The following is a 17401-nucleotide window of genomic DNA, read 5'->3' as shown; positions in this document are numbered from 1 at the left end:
TTACAGGCCTCAGTCTATTTTTCCAAACTAATTCTCTTTCTCTGCGACTCAGTAGTCATATTTCTGCTGAGTCACTTGAAATAAAAATCCAGCATTTGTCTGTTAAGGACTGGTTCTGTCAAGCAATTCAGATTTTTAAATAACATCTGACACATACTGCATTTTGTTTCAGTCTCACTGATATGTTTACATGTCCCTGGCAGTTTTACTGACCACCAATCTCACTTCGTTTGATTATATGTGACATTTATGGGTGTGCAAACATTTCTCTTTTATGTGCTACTATCTGCCATCTTTAATTAAATGTAATATGCATCTATTTATTTAATTATTAATAAATTATTTACAGCCTGTTTTATATAGTTGAGCATTAAGGGACACCAAACGCACCAGAAAGTTCCATAGCTGGACCATGCATTGCATGAATATCCGTGCAAACCCACTGGATAGTGCCAAGGAAATCCATTTACTTGCACGATCAATTTAAGCTGCACAGCCCTGCACTGTGTGGTGGAGGACTTAATGTAACAGTCAGTTATGTCTAAAGTCAGCATAACTGATGCAACCAAAAATATATGCATCAGGCATTGCAGAATAAATAAAGCTATTGTTTCAACTGATACCCACAGGTACTGTAAACTCACTGCTGCTCTTTCTCTTTGTCAGATGTGTATAAATATTTAAAAGAAAGTGTTCTAGAGTCTTCAGTTGCACACTGTTTAGTTTTAAAAGGTTTTTGTAACCACAAAGCTCTTGGACCATAAAGATGTGCTGGCAGTATTTCTCATACACCACATTCTCATGAAAAGTTTTGCAATACATCTGAAAATCTTAAACAAACCGCCTTAATAGACGGGAAATGCTTTTGCTGGAACTGAATGTTTAGGAAAAGATACAACTGAGTGGTAATTAAAATAAATTACAAGTCTAATCACAAGTTACATTATTGCAGGAGAATACATTGCTTGTGGATGTATATAAATTCCTTTAAAGAGGTTACCTGCTCAGCTATTCTACTTTGACAAATGAATCAGTGACAATGCAGAGACAATTGAAACCAGTTTAATCAAGAAAACCAAACAAAAGTTAATCTCATCTTATATTTTCCCTCTGACAATCCTAATGGTTATCACAGTTCGCAGTGGTAAATGAAAACATGAAAAATAATCACATTTGTGCGTTGAAAAAGAATATTCACATTATTTGTATACTCTAGAGAAAAATACATTTTAAAATCTGTCTAGAAGGTTCACTGGTAGTACCCTTGTCAACTTCTAAATTGAAACTATATTTATACATTAATTATTAAAACAGTAGGTCCTGTAGGTCTGCAGTACATCTTTAAGTTCTAAAATGGCTGCTTCTCTCAATATTAATGTCACACTAAATATGCATTGAATATTGAAATATTGATTGTACAAAGATGCAAAGAGATATTAAAAAGTAGAAATAAACTTACTTTTTTAAAAATATTACATGTCAGTACATGTCAATCACTATAACAGAGGCAAGAAACAATTGGAAGTTAATCTTCTCTTGGTGCTGAGAGTAACCATGCATTCAAAAAAGTCAAACAAACCACCCTATGTACTCAATTCACTACCAAAAATTTGGCTCCATAATCAGACCACAACTCTTCTGTCCAAAAACACTCCAGAATGGTGTGGTGAGGTTAAACAGTTTTGGGGTAATGCTACACCTACTGAGATGGATTTGTTTCTTTTTCACTTCTGCACAGGATGGGGAAATAACATTACTTGCAAATTAGGAAATTGTTTTGAAGCTCTCTTCATTATACAGAACATTTAACAGATAATGGTGTTTCCCACAAAGCAGGCCTGCTAGTTTTTCAAATGTATGAAATGAAGAAAGGCACAGTGGTTTTACAATACAGTCGTGAGAAATCATCTATAAATGCAAATGTGAACCAGTCTTGTGGATTTCTACCCTGCTGAAAAGACCAAAATAGGAGACCATCTGAAAATATCATATTTTGGAAACTGGAATCCCCACCAGCAATCTTAACTAGCTTATTTTAGCAGGGCTTTCTTGGTCAAAAGCTTTATCAGATTAGTTTCACTAGCTAGTCCAGAACTAGACCAGCATAAGCGAAACTGGACCCACACTGAAATTCATTCTAGTCTTAACTAGTCTTTTCAGCAGTGTACCTTTCTGAATATTTACTTTCTGACTTTGCAAATAGATAGTCCGTTTTTTGGACCCTTTTCAAGCGTTTTAGATTCCATACATTTTCAGGTCTGGTAAATGAAATGGACAGGAGTATCTAGATGGCGTGGCATCTTCATATGACAACAGCCCTGAGAAGACGGAAACACATCATCAGCTCTTGTGGAATAGGGGGTTTGATCTCATTACCATCAAGGCGAAGGTAACGGAGACGTGGACCCTTCTCATTAAGGTAATCATCGAGTGCACCAGGTGGACAGACGTCAGAGCTATTCACACCTATGGAAATTAAAGAAAAAAAATACACATCTTACTGATAAAATCATAGACGTGCATCCAAAGTTTAAAGTCCAAAGTATACTTCGCACTTTAATAACAATAATAACAATAATTTTTGTTATCAGGAGGATCCGGACACGGCTGCATGCAAGATGGAGCAGAATGCGGAAAATGAAATTTATCAGAGCCTTAAGACGGCTTCCTTGCTGCTTGGTCAGTCAATAACATATTACAATAACAGTCAATAACGTGGTGTTTTGCTTATGAAGTTGCTTCTTAAGGAAACTGTTTTCAGACAGGTTTCCAAAGGCACCATAAAGTCTTTAGAGATAACCAAGAAAGTATTGACTATATTGCTTATTTAAAGGGATAGTTCACCCAAAAATGAAGATTCTGTCATTATTTACTCACCCTCAAGTAGTTCCAAACCTGTACGAATGTCTTTGTTCTGCTGAACACAAAGGAAGATATTCTGAAGAATGTGGGAAACAGAGCACCATTGACTTCCATAGTAATTTTTTTTTTCCTACTACGGAAGTCAATGGTGCCCCAAAACAGCCTGGTTGCAAACTTTCTTCAAAATATCTTCCTCTGTGATCGGCAGAACAAAGAAATACATACAGGTTTGGAACTACTTGAGGGTGAGTTAATGATGACAGAATTTTCATTTTTGGGTGAACTATCCCTTTAATAGTAGAAATGAAGTTATATGCTTTGGATAGAACAATAGTGTGACCATACAGACAACAGTATGAACAGAGATACTTTGGGCCTGTCTTTAACTAATTACCAAAGGATTTTGCCAAAAATACAAAGGAAGTCAATATGTACAATAGTGTATGTTCAGAACTTTGATCTTGAACTTACTCTTGATCTTATTGTGATCCAGATGCAGGTGCTCCAGGCCAGAAGAGATAACGGGCATCTCTGTGAGCTGGTTGTGAGAAAGCTGTAGATCCAGGATGCTGGAAAGATTAAACACGTTTTTTGGTATACCTCCATTAGCCAGCTTATTGCGGTTGAGCCTGAGAGACACCACTTTGGGAAGACCCTTGAAGTATTCAGCCGGAATCTTTTCAATGTTGTTGCTGTCCAAAAAGATCTGTGTGGTTGTGGGTGGTAGGCCAAGAGGCATGGTATTTAGCTGATTCTTTGCTAAATTGATCTGGATCAAGTTGTTGAGGCCTTTCAGACTGACCTCAGTTACTGCATCATCCTGTAGCTTGTTGCCTTGCAGATCCAGTAAGGTGAGATGGTCCATTCCAGAGAAAACACCGGGTGGGATCTTTGAGATTCTGTTTCGGGAGAGCCGTAACTGCTCTAATTTGGCAGGTAGAGGAGATGGAATGGAAGAAAGCAAATTATCTTCCATGTAGAGGTGTACAAGGTTGGACATAGCCTTTAGAGCATCTGCCTCCAGGCCTTCGCTTGTGATTTTGTTACGGTTCAGGTTGATCCACCTTAGTTGTGTGGCATTACGCAGAGCGTCAGCTGACAGGACATCAATCAGGTTGTTCTGGAGGTACAGGTACCACGTGTAGGGAGGGATGACAGGTATGCGTTTCAGACCCTTATTGTCACAGTAAACAGCATTAGGGAAACTTGGAGAGCAGTGGCACTCTTTAGGACATGCCTGGAGCTGAGACATAAGGTGCTCATATGGAATTTCTTCAGAGCGGACATGGCCGGCCAGAAGTAGGGCTACAAATGCAACCATGAGCCACTCCATGGTTAGGTTTACCCTGAAAAAAGATAGAAACAGAAAAGAAGAAACAAAAAACAGCTGTTAACAATATTGGAACCATATAATTCTTAGAGATAAAGAATTGTCACAGAGCCTAGAACAATGTTTGTCCCCCATACTAAGAATATCCATAGATCCACCCTATATTACCTCAGGTTCTCTCTAAGTGGATAAACTCATTGACAAAAGATTAGGAACATCCTCTAGTTAAGATTATTATTCCCCGTGTCTTCATCTTCTAAGTAGTGATCCTCTTAAATTCTGAATGTGCTGCCAGGTCAACCTTAATTGACTTTAGCGTGGCACAGTGCTTCTCATCTCCATTCAGAAGTTACATCTTGGACTCTGGGAAACATAAGGGTTTAGATATGTCCCATTTCTGAATACAACAAGATGTACCAAACATAGCAATGCTATCTCACGACCAATTTGTAAGGAAGGAAAAAGAAAGGAAAGGAGGTGACTTGTGGCCAAGTATGGTGACCCATACTCGGAATTTGTGCTCTGCATTTAACCCATCCAAGTGCACACACACAGCAGTGAGTAGTGAACACACACACACACACACCATGAACACACACCCAGAGCAGTGGGCAGCCAATGCTGCCATGTTACAATAGGGACACCTACATACTAGGCATCTGATGACTGATTTCAGATAGGCTGTTTCAGTTCCACACCTTTTAAAACATGTCTTTCCACATTCCTATCTGTCAACTGCAAGTTTGAGCTTTTTCAAGTGTGTATGCAAGAAATTATATATCTCATCTGGTTTAAATTCTGAGCTCCAAGTGACTGCCTGGAGATCATTTTCTACGGGCAGCAGTCTCACACTAAACAAGAAGGGATCAAAGGGAAGTCCTGGATACCTAATGATCAGATCAGGTGGAGCCAGCTTCACCTATTAAGATCTCTCAAAGTAAGAAAAGCCTTTTAAATCATGACCTCCATACTGGCTTCGCAGAACCGGTTCTGTGGATAAATGCATCAAAAAACTGCTGAAAACTTTAGTGCCATAAATGAACTGTGCAAATATGCATTTTTGCAAGATAAAATAAATACAAAGCCATGAAGATCAAAGCAGAAAAATGGCTCCTAGCTCACAGTATGCAGTTCTGGAAGCTTTCTATTGGTATGGAAGAAGTGGATACTGTCTTTGTCAAAAAGAATTCAACTGCACATTACCATTGCACGAATGCTAGAGTCTTACCTTTGGCTTCTTGATGCTCTGCTGCTGTATCTCTTGCTGTGGGTACAGATGCCTCAATTCTGAGCTACTTTGCACTTTCCTGCCCCTATTTGTAGTGTCAATGGCATCTCATGATCCCTTCACAGACAGACACATTGGACACAACCTTAGCCAATCATAGCCTCTTGAGATCAAGAGTCATAATCCTGTGGGGATGGACAATGCTTAAACCAGCGTATTGGTCAAAAGAAGACATGGGCCTTGGCCCAGTTATAATTAGGCTAATACAGGCCTATATACCATGCTTCATCCTTTTCTTCATCGCCCCTCAAAACAACACCTGTCTTTGAGTAAACAAATGGCTCAATCAGACCACTAAATTGATGAATCAGAGTTGATCGATCTATCTATCTATCTATCTATCTATCTATCTATCTATCTTTCTATCCATCCATTTCCTCTCAGCTTGACTGGTAAATGACAATTGATCTGTTTTAGGTTTGGAGATGCTTACAGTTGCAAAATGAGTAATGAGAAAAGTCTGCACATGTTTGTTATTTAATGTGCACAATTGCCAAAATTCATGTGCTGAAATTTCTGTCCCCACGGGAGCACTTGTCTGGATTTAGAGGCTGTTTTGAAGTCGGCACAGGTAGCCACATATGGTGTCTTTGTTTGACTGCCAAGCATGGATCTTGTTGTGTCATTACTTGCTCTCAATTCCGCTGACGACAACAACTACTTACTCTGCCATTGTAATCCCCTGTAATGGGCTCCCCATACGACCATTAATAATCCGGTCTATTATCCAGCATCTCGTGTCAAGGATGGTGCTGCTCTACGTTAGAACCAGTGGTCTAAAGGGCAGAGTGTACAAAGACCAAACTAATCCAATTACAGAAATCAAAACCTATTATTCACAGGAACCTAAAAGAGCTCTAAACGCGGAATATGTCTGTGTCAATGTCTACAACACTAAATCGGCAACTAAGTGCATTAGGCTCCAAAATACAGGACATGACGAGGTCATTTTCAGGGCAGCAATTAGCATCTAGCTGTAGGAGGTTTAAGCCTATTAAAATACTCAGTATCTTGGATATCCATTTATTCCAATGATGGCTACAATACATGCAGACAAACTATGCAATATTTATATACATCTAATAGTGTCAACAGGGAAAAATATTAAAGACTTGCTACTCTCTCGCTGACATCAAGATCATACAAGACTAAACCTTGTCACTCTATTGACTAGTCTGCGACAAAAGCCCCAGATCATAGCAGGTGCCAGCTTTTCCAATGTCTGCACCTGTGAGACTAGACATGGCTTACAGACTTCAGACTGGATTTTCCAGTCACCCAGTCTTAAGGTAGGTGGACTGTCCTAACTTGCGAGTCCGGGATTAAATAGTCACATTTTTGGTTATGATCAGAACAGTCCAAACTGTTCAGTGCTAAGTGCTAATGCTAACTATTATGTATTTGAGGGTATCTTCATGAAACCTCACTAGGCACCTAAACTTTTTGAATTCTGAGACTGAGACTGGTCTTTGTGGTTAATTAATATCTTTAATAGCAAAATATTTAATATACCAGCATCTTTGAATGGAAAAGAACAGAAGTTGATCATTAAAAAGAAATGCAACAAGAATAAAATCTGCCATAGATGGGGGACTATGACTGAAAAATGACAACGTAGTCAACACAAATTTTATGCTTCACCTAATAGAAAACACATGCTCTCAAAGGGGTTTAATTTCCTGTTTGGGGCATTGTGTCTCAAGCAGTTATGTTAATTACACACAGTTCCACATTTGGCTCTAGCTCTGTGGCTAGTGTGCCGTCCAAATGTCCACTGTCCAATTTCACAACTTTATGCTTCTAAGAAACTTGATTTGAACAGAAACCTCTAATTAAATATTCTGTATTGTCTAATTGTTTTAGCCAACATCAAAAAGCTGTCTTCTATCTTCAGTAGAATCTACATTTAGAGCATTCGTTAATGCTAGCTTTACAAAAAGATAAACGAATTAAAGTTGAAATAATTAATTGCACATTATAAACACATCTCCTCCGCTGCTTACACAAGCAGAATCTAAGACTTTCCTTTAAAAAAAATTGTCCTGGTACCATGTTACAGAAGTGATATGGTCATACCATAGTATTTTGATCTATACCATGGTATTTTAAAAATATCATGGTGCTATCATGATGGACACTGTTACTTTTTGGCACTTTTGTGTTGTATCACACAAGCTATTAATTAGATACCAGTACATACGTAATACATATACATTTCAAGTTCATGATCCTTTTGCTAGCTATTACGATTCAATATTTTTTTTTCCAATTACAATTAAAATACAAAATGTATTATCTTATACAAAGACATGCAACAGAAAATTTGAATATATAAGGAAAATACAAGGAAGTGGGGTTTAAAATATCTCAATCCTCAACTACAGAAAAACCATGAACCCCCTACACCCACTTCCTTGTTGCATCACCACCACATAAAGTATAAAGAAACGAAAAATATTACCTGCTCATCTCAGTCATAGAGTTGATTTTGGTTTGTGCAGGTGGAGGCGAAGTGTCTGGTTCTGGTTTTGGGGTTGCAGTCAATCTCTTGGTCCGCCTGCTCTCCTCTCCAGTTTGAGTCCAGTCTGCAGTTTCTCCCACTTTCTTTCTGGCCCGGACATGCATCAGAAGACACAGCCTTATTAGATTACTATTGTTGGTAGTGTAACTTCCCTAAGGCCAAACCTTTGACATCAGCTGGTGAGTTTGAATAAGGGGGTGTGTAGAAGTTTGAAAGATACGTGTGGAGTTATCTTTCTGCAAGCATGCATTGGTTACCTATTGCTAGCACAGAACGTTTTTCTCTATTTTCTTACTCTTTTCTTTGTGCAGTGAGGGTCTGTGGAGCCTCTGGAGGTGGGGGCCACTGGCAAATACGACACCCTCCAAACAGTTGCAGGTGGCTTCGAGACATTTAACTCTTTCTTTTCAATGGACATATCTCATCTCTGTCCCTCACGACTTTGAGGGATCTTTTACACCCTGTTAAACTAGGCCGTCCCCTCAGGTAATGCACATCATCTGGCTGTCATTTTGCACTGATGGAGACTCGTCCCAACCCGTGAAAGGTAGAATTAAGCTGGAATGCAAAAACTGGTGAAAGGTACAGTGATGTTAGAGAGTTAATCCTGCACTCTTACCATATCCCACAAGGTCCCTCTTCTCTCCTTAAGTTGCACATAGCTTCACAATGAATGAAAAGGCAGTGGGTAGTAACCAGGCAACATCTGTTTCAACATCTGGATCCTGTTGTAGACATTTCAAGATGGAGAAGAGGAAAGTGGGATATAGAAGGTCTTTGATTTGGGTAGGGCACTGATTAAAGTCCCATTGCACAATTGAAAAGGAGCAAATCTTTATCCTGTTGAAAGGAAGCTATTGTCTGGAATAAAATATGATTCATGATTTCTGTTCTTAAAGGAATAGTTCACCCAAAAATGAAAATTCTGTCATTGATTACTCACCCTCATATCGTTCCAAACCCGTAAGACCTTCATTCATCTTTGGAACACAATTTAAGATATTTTTGATTAATTCTGAGACCTTTCTGACCCTGCATAGACAACAACACAACTGACAAGTTCAAGGCCCAAAAAGGTAGTAAGGACATTGTTAAAATAGTCCATGTGACATCAGTGATTCAATCGTAATTTTATGAAGCTACGAGAATACTTTTTGTGCGCAAAGAAAACAAAAATAATTACATTATTCAACCATTTCTTCTCTTCTGTGTCAGTCGACGCGTATTCACAAAAGTACCACGATGCATGCATGTAAATAATGACAGAATTTTTCATTTTTGGGTGAACTGACCTTTAAGTATTTGGGAACATCAAATCACACAATCTCACTTTACAAAGCACACATGCCCTGTCAGATCTCCAGATGTTTGGCCATGCCCAAAGAGGTCAACAAAAGTAGTATTTATACCAGCATATTCTTATCTCATTCATGAACTAATCATTCATGAACCGGTTCACAAAACCGGTCTGAATGATTCAATCACAAACTGGATTGATCAGGGTCTGGATCTTATGACGTAAAAGAGCTACCAAAACATTGCTCACTACTTTACTTTACACTTTACAGATATTAAGCAAATTCCAACATTCTTATGTAGAGCTGCGATTATCATAAAAGGAAAAAAATATATATGGCAGAACCCATAAATGTTGATTGGAGTGGCAGATCTGTTGGGTGCCAGATCTGAATGAGAACTTGCAGTCAATTGTAAAAATTTGGGGGGTTTTGGCAGACTAAAAGATTGGAGAAGTCTAAGAAGAGTCTGTCATTTCACTGAAACATGACAAATTATGAGATTTTTAATTAAAACCATTAAAAATATTAAGATGCATTTAGATAGATAGGGTAAATTTCCATTTCACGTCGACTTCAAAGAAAAATTCCCAACATTTCTCTGTGCAGAGCCACACAAATCAAGTTTATAATGTTCTGACAATATCACATGAATCAAATAAACAGATTTTATCCCCTCAGGGAACCTTTGCAAGCCTTTTTTGTGTTCTCACATACAGCATGACAGTGCAGCACAAAAGTCCTATTCTAAACAACAACAGGAAACTCTTGTGTCCTCTCTCTCAAGAGATCAGCTGTAGGAGGACGAGCTAAGAAACATCACAATGGTCTCTTTCCCCCACTAAGTCTCTCCAGTGTCTAGTAGACGCTGAATAACAGACTGTGGTTTTCTAGCAAGACCTCAATTGCACAGCTGACAAGCACACTCACACAAAACATATGACATGGCAACATTCACTTTTGTCACAGCAATATTACAGTGTCCTAGCAATGCACTTAGGTTAGGTTATGGAATAATTATTTTGAAAATAAAAATGTTTCAGATTACTTTCTTACATGCAACACAAAACAAAGCAATGGAAATTCACCATATGTTTAGCTTGTGATATTAAAAAAATTTCATAACAAAAAAAGAGACTTCTCACTGTTAGATTTCTCCAACCCTGCCCCTTCCTTACAATCGCCTGCAAGCTCACATTCAGATCTGCCTCTATCCAATCAACAATCAATGTATTTAACCAAGACCCTGCTATCATCCATGCAATGATGTGAAGAGAGCAGGGTCTGCCAAGCTCCAGAAACACTCAAAACCCTAATAAGTTGACTCAACTCAACTGATTGAGTAAACTCGTTCCCTCAACTGAATTGAGTTATGGGTGTCCTAAAACTTGCATGTTTAATTTCACTCAACTTAGTCTTCTTTTACACTCTACTTAAATTTTTAAGTTCACTTCATTTGTTTTTCATATATTGTACAAAAATTATTAAGTTGACTTAACTTGTACATTTCATGCGTAATTACATACACTGTAGGTGTTAGCCTCTTAATGAGATTGGTGAATAAGACCACACTGTAAAAAAATATAAAGTTGAGAAAACTTAAAAGTTTAAGCTTCAGCAAATTTTTGAGTTTTCTTAACTTGTTGTTTTCAGTTTATACAACAAAAAGTTGAGAAAACTCAAAAATCTCCTACAAAAACAAATTTAGAAAACTCAGAAATCTGCTGAAGCTGGTTGCCTTAAACTTTTAAGTTTTCTCAACTTTTAATTTTTACAATGCACTACATGATGACTATCATCTGATCAGATTTTCTCTTGCATTTGTTGCTAAACTTTACTAAACCTTTACTTTTCACTAAAAGATTAACATCTAAACCTTTGTTAAGTCTCAACAAGAACTTTTGTATGAAATTAAGTCAAACTGGTAAGTGAAGATGCTGAGATCTTGAGAGAGTTTTTTTTTAAAAATATATATAGAGAGAGAGAGAGAGAGAGAGAGAGACAAGACAGAGTGAGCTGTTTTATGAAATTAGGATTTTGAGTTGACAACACTTAGAATCTTAAGTGTACATATTTTGTAGATGAAGTTACACAAACTTAGGTTTTTGATTTTTGGGCTCGAAATGAAAAATTTTAAGCAACGTTTAGTCAAGATTACTTAATTATTTAAGTAAAAACAACATTTGGGTTTACAGTGATAAGCTTTGATTTCTCATGCTATGCTATACTATAAATTAACCCTTTTCTTCACAGAATAAAGTCAAATGGGTTTCGAAAGACTGTGGGTGAGAAGACAGAAAACTGCATTTCATTATCAACATCTGGTCACCAACATCAAAAGATTTTTGTGTGTGTGTATTTGGTCCTGCAAAATCAGCTTGTGGTGAACTTAAATGCCCAGGCTGCTATAAAGTGGTAAAGATATTTCAAACAAAAAGCCAGAACTGCCTATCCATCATCTGTTTCTAACACATGGACAAAAGAACTCCCACAGTGTCTTTCTGTCTAACTATCACATGGTCACCCCAGACCCTCCATTCCTCTGGAATGCTGGGTTGTCTGCCTGCAACTCTACTGTTTTAAATAAAACACTCATGTTTAGTGCTAGCTAAGACTTGTGCAGAAAGATCTGTAGTTACATTAAATGCAACTTTTGACGTGCCTGTCATAAAGGTGTGGTTTGGGATAGAGATAGGAGCAGATGGTTGGAAGAGGTAAAGGGAAAGAACAGACCAACTTGTTGGGCTATTTTATGATTCATCCAAGGTATGTTCTGAGCTGAGGAAGGGAATGAATGTTTACAGTTAACTCAAATACAGGCTCTGCATCTGAATATGCCAACAACCCAGCTACACGGTATGTAAAAACAGTATGCCAAATGGGAAGGATGTCAGACTGCTTAGTATTCATGATACAGTAGACGAACCCGGATGACCTTCTGCATCCGCCAAGCCACTGAGCTTCTGAAATGTGCAGCCAGTGAATGCTTAGCTATCCCATGAGGCCAATAGTCGAATTAAAAATAGTGTCGAACTAGAGCTAGAGTGGCTCTTTTCAAGTTTAAGTGTTGAAAATACCAGGAAGTTTGTTCTGCAGGGCTGAATTGTACTTGTTTAAAACGTAAGTAAATCATTTTGTGGTTTTTGCTAGTAGGGCGACATCGCATGACAAGAACATATAGTCAAAGGACAATGTCAGCATTGCAGATGTAGTTGACCATGAACTATTTATTCCACACAACTGCATACTTCATCTAGTTTGTTGTCAAATTCAGTACATAGTTTGTAAGTTTGGAAATGTAATCGCAGACTGGAATTTATTGTTAAAACTACTTTAATAATCCTCACTAAATCACAATTACTATAAGATGTTTTGATATGTTCTTATCTTTGGCAGCAGTATAAAGTTTCTGACATTGCACCGCCATCGGATGCGACACCAAAATAACACCTTATACAAGCTCTTCCATTCAAAAGCCTTTTCATCTTACAATCACTATATTTATATCCATGGCCTGTACTTCAGCTAGAGACATCAAGAGAACACATTTCCTTCAGGAAGCAGTTCTGCCATCATGGCTCTGCTTCAAACAGAGCAAACCTCATAGACCTTTGTCCATCCATAAGTTTGGCTGAGAGGCCAGAAAGGAGGAAGATGGAGAATAGATTCATACCACAAGTTTCTTTCCATCCCAGACAGCAGGACTGAGAAATGGAAATCCACATGAGTCAAGCTGGAAGATCAACAACCAAGACGAAAATAATAAAACATGGAGTAGCTTGCCTGTGTGTAAAGGGAACTATTTGGGGTTTACTTTCAGTGTAGTAAAGATTGATGCCCTTATGTTTATGAATCATAAGACTTCATCACTTCTAATATCTACTGAAGATTTCCTGTGATGGTGCTTCAAAGAATTTTGATGATAAAATGGAGAGGAGATTATTCATATTAAACAGGTAACAGTTTTGGCTAAATGTATTATATTATTTGAATAATGCGTATAATATTACATTTACATTAAGTCATTTAGCAGACGCTTTTATCCAAAGCAACTTACAAATGAGGACAATTAAGGATATTAATCTATTAATTTCTACGTGACCTCATTATAAGGATAGATATCATCAGTATCCCTCCACACATGTAAGAAATCTGGTTTATTCAAATAAAGATGAACAAACTGCTTTGGTATGTGTTTTTTAACAAAATAAAACAATAAATCAAGGAACTTACAACTTTTACAACAGTCTGCCAAAGTTACTGTAATCATACGGTTCAATAATTTGACTAACATTGTGATGATGTGAAATGGTGTATTGAATACATAAAAAATTTCAATGTTGTTTACCATAGAATTGAAAACAATCGCTTTTACAAAATAAGATGAACTGCATGCAGATAAAATATGGTATAAATGTTGGCAGAGTTCAGAAATTCAAGCTGATACTAATTTGCAATTAATACAACATTTTGTCACTGAAATTCCTCAGTTAAATAATAAACAAAAAACCCTTAGATTTATTTAGCAGTTAGCTAAACCTCAGCAAATTCACTCAGTGTCCAGCATTATTACTATGATTTTTTTCAGGTTTGCGTGCATTTCGATTTCAGTTGAATTCTTGATATCCTTCAACATTGCTGCACATTTAGCCATTTTATATACAATTAGATAGTTATGTTCCATAACTTGTACTCTAAACAGTTTAATTTCCTTACCGGCAGGCTTATTAATAACATGATTACAATTTTGAATGATAAGGTATTTAACATGCGGTTAGATGACATATAGTGCAGCTTCTTATAGAGTGCACACTGGGCTATTCACAATTTGCACAAATATGTCTCTCTTTAGATTGGAATTTCTTGTCTAATTCAACTACTACTCTTTATACAGTACCATACAAGACTGATATTTTATGTGACAGATTTTCAAGATCCCAGACTACTGCTGCCCATTTTTTCATACAGATGTGTTCATCAACATTTTAGAGAGAAAATATTGCATGTAACCAGATGTGTTGCCAGGATCGTGAATAAAGATGTGCATATGTCAATCAGAGTGTCTAATAAGAGCAATAGCCTTAATTTGTTTGATAAACTACTGGCGAGATGTGACTCTAATCAAAGATGATCTCTGAGGCCTGGCGTAGGCAGTTAGCCGTGTCATCAGGCATACTGCTGTGTGTGATGTTGTTTCCATCCAAGCGCAGGGTCCTCAGTCGAGAGTAGTTGACCGGAGAGCTGAACTTGCAGATATTCGTCAGGTCAAACTCTGAAGAAGCAAAAGTGGAAATGAAGTAAAAACCATGCAAAATCTGCAGCTTGAACAGATGGAAACGGAGTAAGACTTACTGTTTATCTCGTTGACTTGCAGGTACAGGTGCTCGAGTGATTCGTTGATCTCCGGGATGGACTTCAGCTTGTTAAAAGACAGGTCGAGCTCAAGGAGAGAAGACACGTTGAACACACCTGCAGGGATTCCAGAGTCCACCAGCTTGTTGTGAGAGACACGCAGGTACTGCAGGACCGGGAGCTTGGCCAGGTAGCCGCTAGGGATGCTGTCGATGTCGTTATTATCGGCGTAGAGCATCAAAAGTGAAGATGGAACTCCTGCGGGAGGTTTCTTGAGCTTGTTCTCACTCACGTCCAGCAGAACGAGGGACTTCAGGCCTTTGAAGGCACCTGTGATGCTCTCGGTGGTCAGCTTGTTCTTGGACAGGTGGATGGTGGTCAGGTTTTCCATCCCAGACAAGGTGTTAGCAGGGAACGAACTCAGCTGGTTGCCGATCAACTTCAATTCATCCAGAGACTTCGAAAGAGGACCAGGGGGTTTGGTCAGCTTGTTATTACTGAAGAGGAGCTTCTCCAGTTTGCTCAGCTTATCAATGGTACCGGCCTGGATCTTGTCGCTGGTGATGTTGTTGTTGTCCAGGACGAGCCAGCGAAGGTCAGTGGCGTTATCGAATACGCCAGTCTTGATCTCCTCAATTAAGTTGTTCTGTAGGTAGAGGTATTTGATGCCGGTTGGCACGATAGGGACGAACTTCAAGTTGCGCTCGTTGCAGTACATGGCTGTGGGGAAGTTGAGGGGACATTCACACTCCTGGGCACAAGTAGGAGACGATACTCCCTCCAGTGGTGCGGAGGGAATGTAGTATTCGTCATAGTAATCGTATTGACCCAAACTCTGACATAGCAGTCCAGCCAACAGGAAGAAGCCAAGAGCAAACATGTCTGCACAACTCAGTCGAATCAAACCTAGAGAAGAGAAGAGAAGAGAAGAGAAGAGAAGAGAAGAGAAGAGAAGAGAAGAGAAGAGAAGAGAAGAGAAGAGAAGAGAAGAGAAGAGAAGAGGTGGTAGGGGTTTATATGGTTACATAAGTGGCAATATCAAAATGTGAAAAAAATGTTTAAGAATAACAGAACTTTCTCTGGTCAACCTCAGACATAAACAAAACCCAGAGACATTCTTCTAATGGAAATTGATGACTTCATCCTCAAGAATGCAAATAGGCCCAGACAGCTGTTCCTCCCTTTGCAAATTAGACCCACATTGCTTATGTGCAGATCCAAGTTTATCTCAAGTTACTTTAACCTTACCTCATACCTATAGATCGCTTTGTCTTTGCATGCTATGCCGAAGAATTATTGCATTGCAAATGATGAATAATGCAAGAGTACATTTATAATATTGACTAATCAATTAATATTTCATGAAAGTTAAAAGAAAAGAATAAATTAGATCAGGTGTCATGCATGCAATTTTGCAACAGTATTTGTGAATAGAAATTCAAGGAAAATACTGTATAATCTCTCTCTAAAAATTCATGCATGCACCATAATTCTATCAGCTCATGCATTTTTAATAATTAATCATTTATGTAAAAAATATATTTACAACAACTTAACACAATGTTTTGAATAAAATGCATGCATGGAAGCTTCTCAAACATCACCAAGCCAAATATCTGCAATATGATAATACATATTTTCTTCAGACCGCCCCAAAAATCTGCCAAGCAGATTTCTAATAATCTCATCCAGACAGAACAAAAGCGAGCATTATAACCGCAGATGCTAGATATCCTTACCTTCCTGCTTCTCTCGCTGTGCACGACTTCAGGTAGAGTTGTGTGCGGCCCGAGGACTCTGGAGAGAAAGAGTAAGGGAGGGAGAAAGCAGAGAGTGAGAGAGCGAGAGAGGGAGAAAAAGAGAGAGACACTCAAGCCAGACCTTAGTCGCCCAAGATTGATAGAAAACAGCAGTCAGGCGGTTCTAGTGTGTAGATGTCAGCAGTTGTTCCCTGAGAAACATATGGATTCTAACAAGGTTCAGGTGTAGCAAAGTAGTTTGGGACATGTAGTTCTTCATGGGACACAGAAAGGAATAAAGACTCACTGAGGAGGGTTTGCAAAATATATATACCTGTATAGTCACCACACACACGCACACACTTTTCCATCCCATCCTTTCCAAACAATCCCACAAACAATTAATCAATTGTGTGTGTGAGACACAAACAAGCCTACAAACACCTCCATCGCTGGTTCCATCATAACCAATGCTAAGCATTCCTCATAAAAATAAATATTCTTAACAAAACAAAGGTTAATGAAACCATTTAGAAAACCGTCTGCAAAAAAAAAAAAAAAAAAAAAAATTGGCTACTTGAGATGGCAGCTGCCTGCTATTAGACTACTGGGCTGTAAATGAGACTTGGAAAAATTGACCAAATAAGATGGTAGTGGGCCAAACCAGACTTACATAACCGTGTTGACTATCTGAACGGAGAGTGTATCCAATTCTTAACAGCTGGTAGATTGTATATCATCAAACGGTGTGCCATCTTTAATGTTAAGCCTCATAAAATCCAGACGGCTTCTGTCTGGCTGTGGTCATGGACATGTGTGATGGGAAGCTTGCACACGGTGGTGGGCTGTATGTCATGAGGGACCAAGGAAGGATGGTACTGATTGCAGGTCAGTTTAGTTTTAATAGCATACATCGGCTCTTAGGAATGCAGTAAAGCCAGAAAACCAGATGAGAGGTCGGTTCTGTAAGCCTCGTGTGTATCAGAGAAGCTGAGATTATGTACTGTCTTTGAT

General features: G+C 38.4%; 2 protein-coding genes across 3 annotated transcripts; both read right to left on the bottom strand.

The window, feature by feature from the left end:
- Window positions 1-1066: 1066 nt before the first annotated feature.
- On the bottom strand, window positions 1067-8021 carry kera (keratocan). 2 transcript variants are annotated; one of them, XM_058773756.1, is made up of 3 exons: window positions 7942-8021; window positions 3334-4208; window positions 1067-2466 (listed from the first exon to the last, which is right to left on the bottom strand). In XM_058773756.1, exons 1-3 carry the CDS (start codon window positions 7956-7958, stop codon window positions 2303-2305), a joined length of 1056 nt encoding a protein of 351 aa, XP_058629739.1. In that variant the 5' UTR covers window positions 7959-8021; the 3' UTR covers window positions 1067-2302. The 2 variants fall into 2 exon arrangements, with proteins under 2 accessions (XP_058629739.1, XP_058629740.1); XM_058773757.1 differs by lacking the exon at window positions 7942-8021 and adding an exon at window positions 5421-5495.
- A 5417-nt stretch (window positions 8022-13438) lies between these two features.
- lum (lumican) lies at window positions 13439-16644 on the bottom strand. The gene is made up of 3 exons (XM_058773257.1): window positions 16388-16644; window positions 14649-15554; window positions 13439-14568 (listed from the first exon to the last, which is right to left on the bottom strand). Exons 2-3 carry the CDS (start codon window positions 15526-15528, stop codon window positions 14414-14416), a joined length of 1035 nt encoding a protein of 344 aa, XP_058629240.1. The 5' UTR covers window positions 15529-15554; window positions 16388-16644; the 3' UTR covers window positions 13439-14413.
- Window positions 16645-17401: the final 757 nt, after the last annotated feature.

This window comes from Onychostoma macrolepis, chromosome 04 (genome assembly GCF_012432095.1).
Source record: "Onychostoma macrolepis isolate SWU-2019 chromosome 04, ASM1243209v1, whole genome shotgun sequence".
NCBI lineage: Eukaryota > Metazoa > Chordata > Actinopteri > Cypriniformes > Cyprinidae > Onychostoma > Onychostoma macrolepis.
This window is presented reverse-complemented; position numbering and strand designations above follow the sequence as displayed.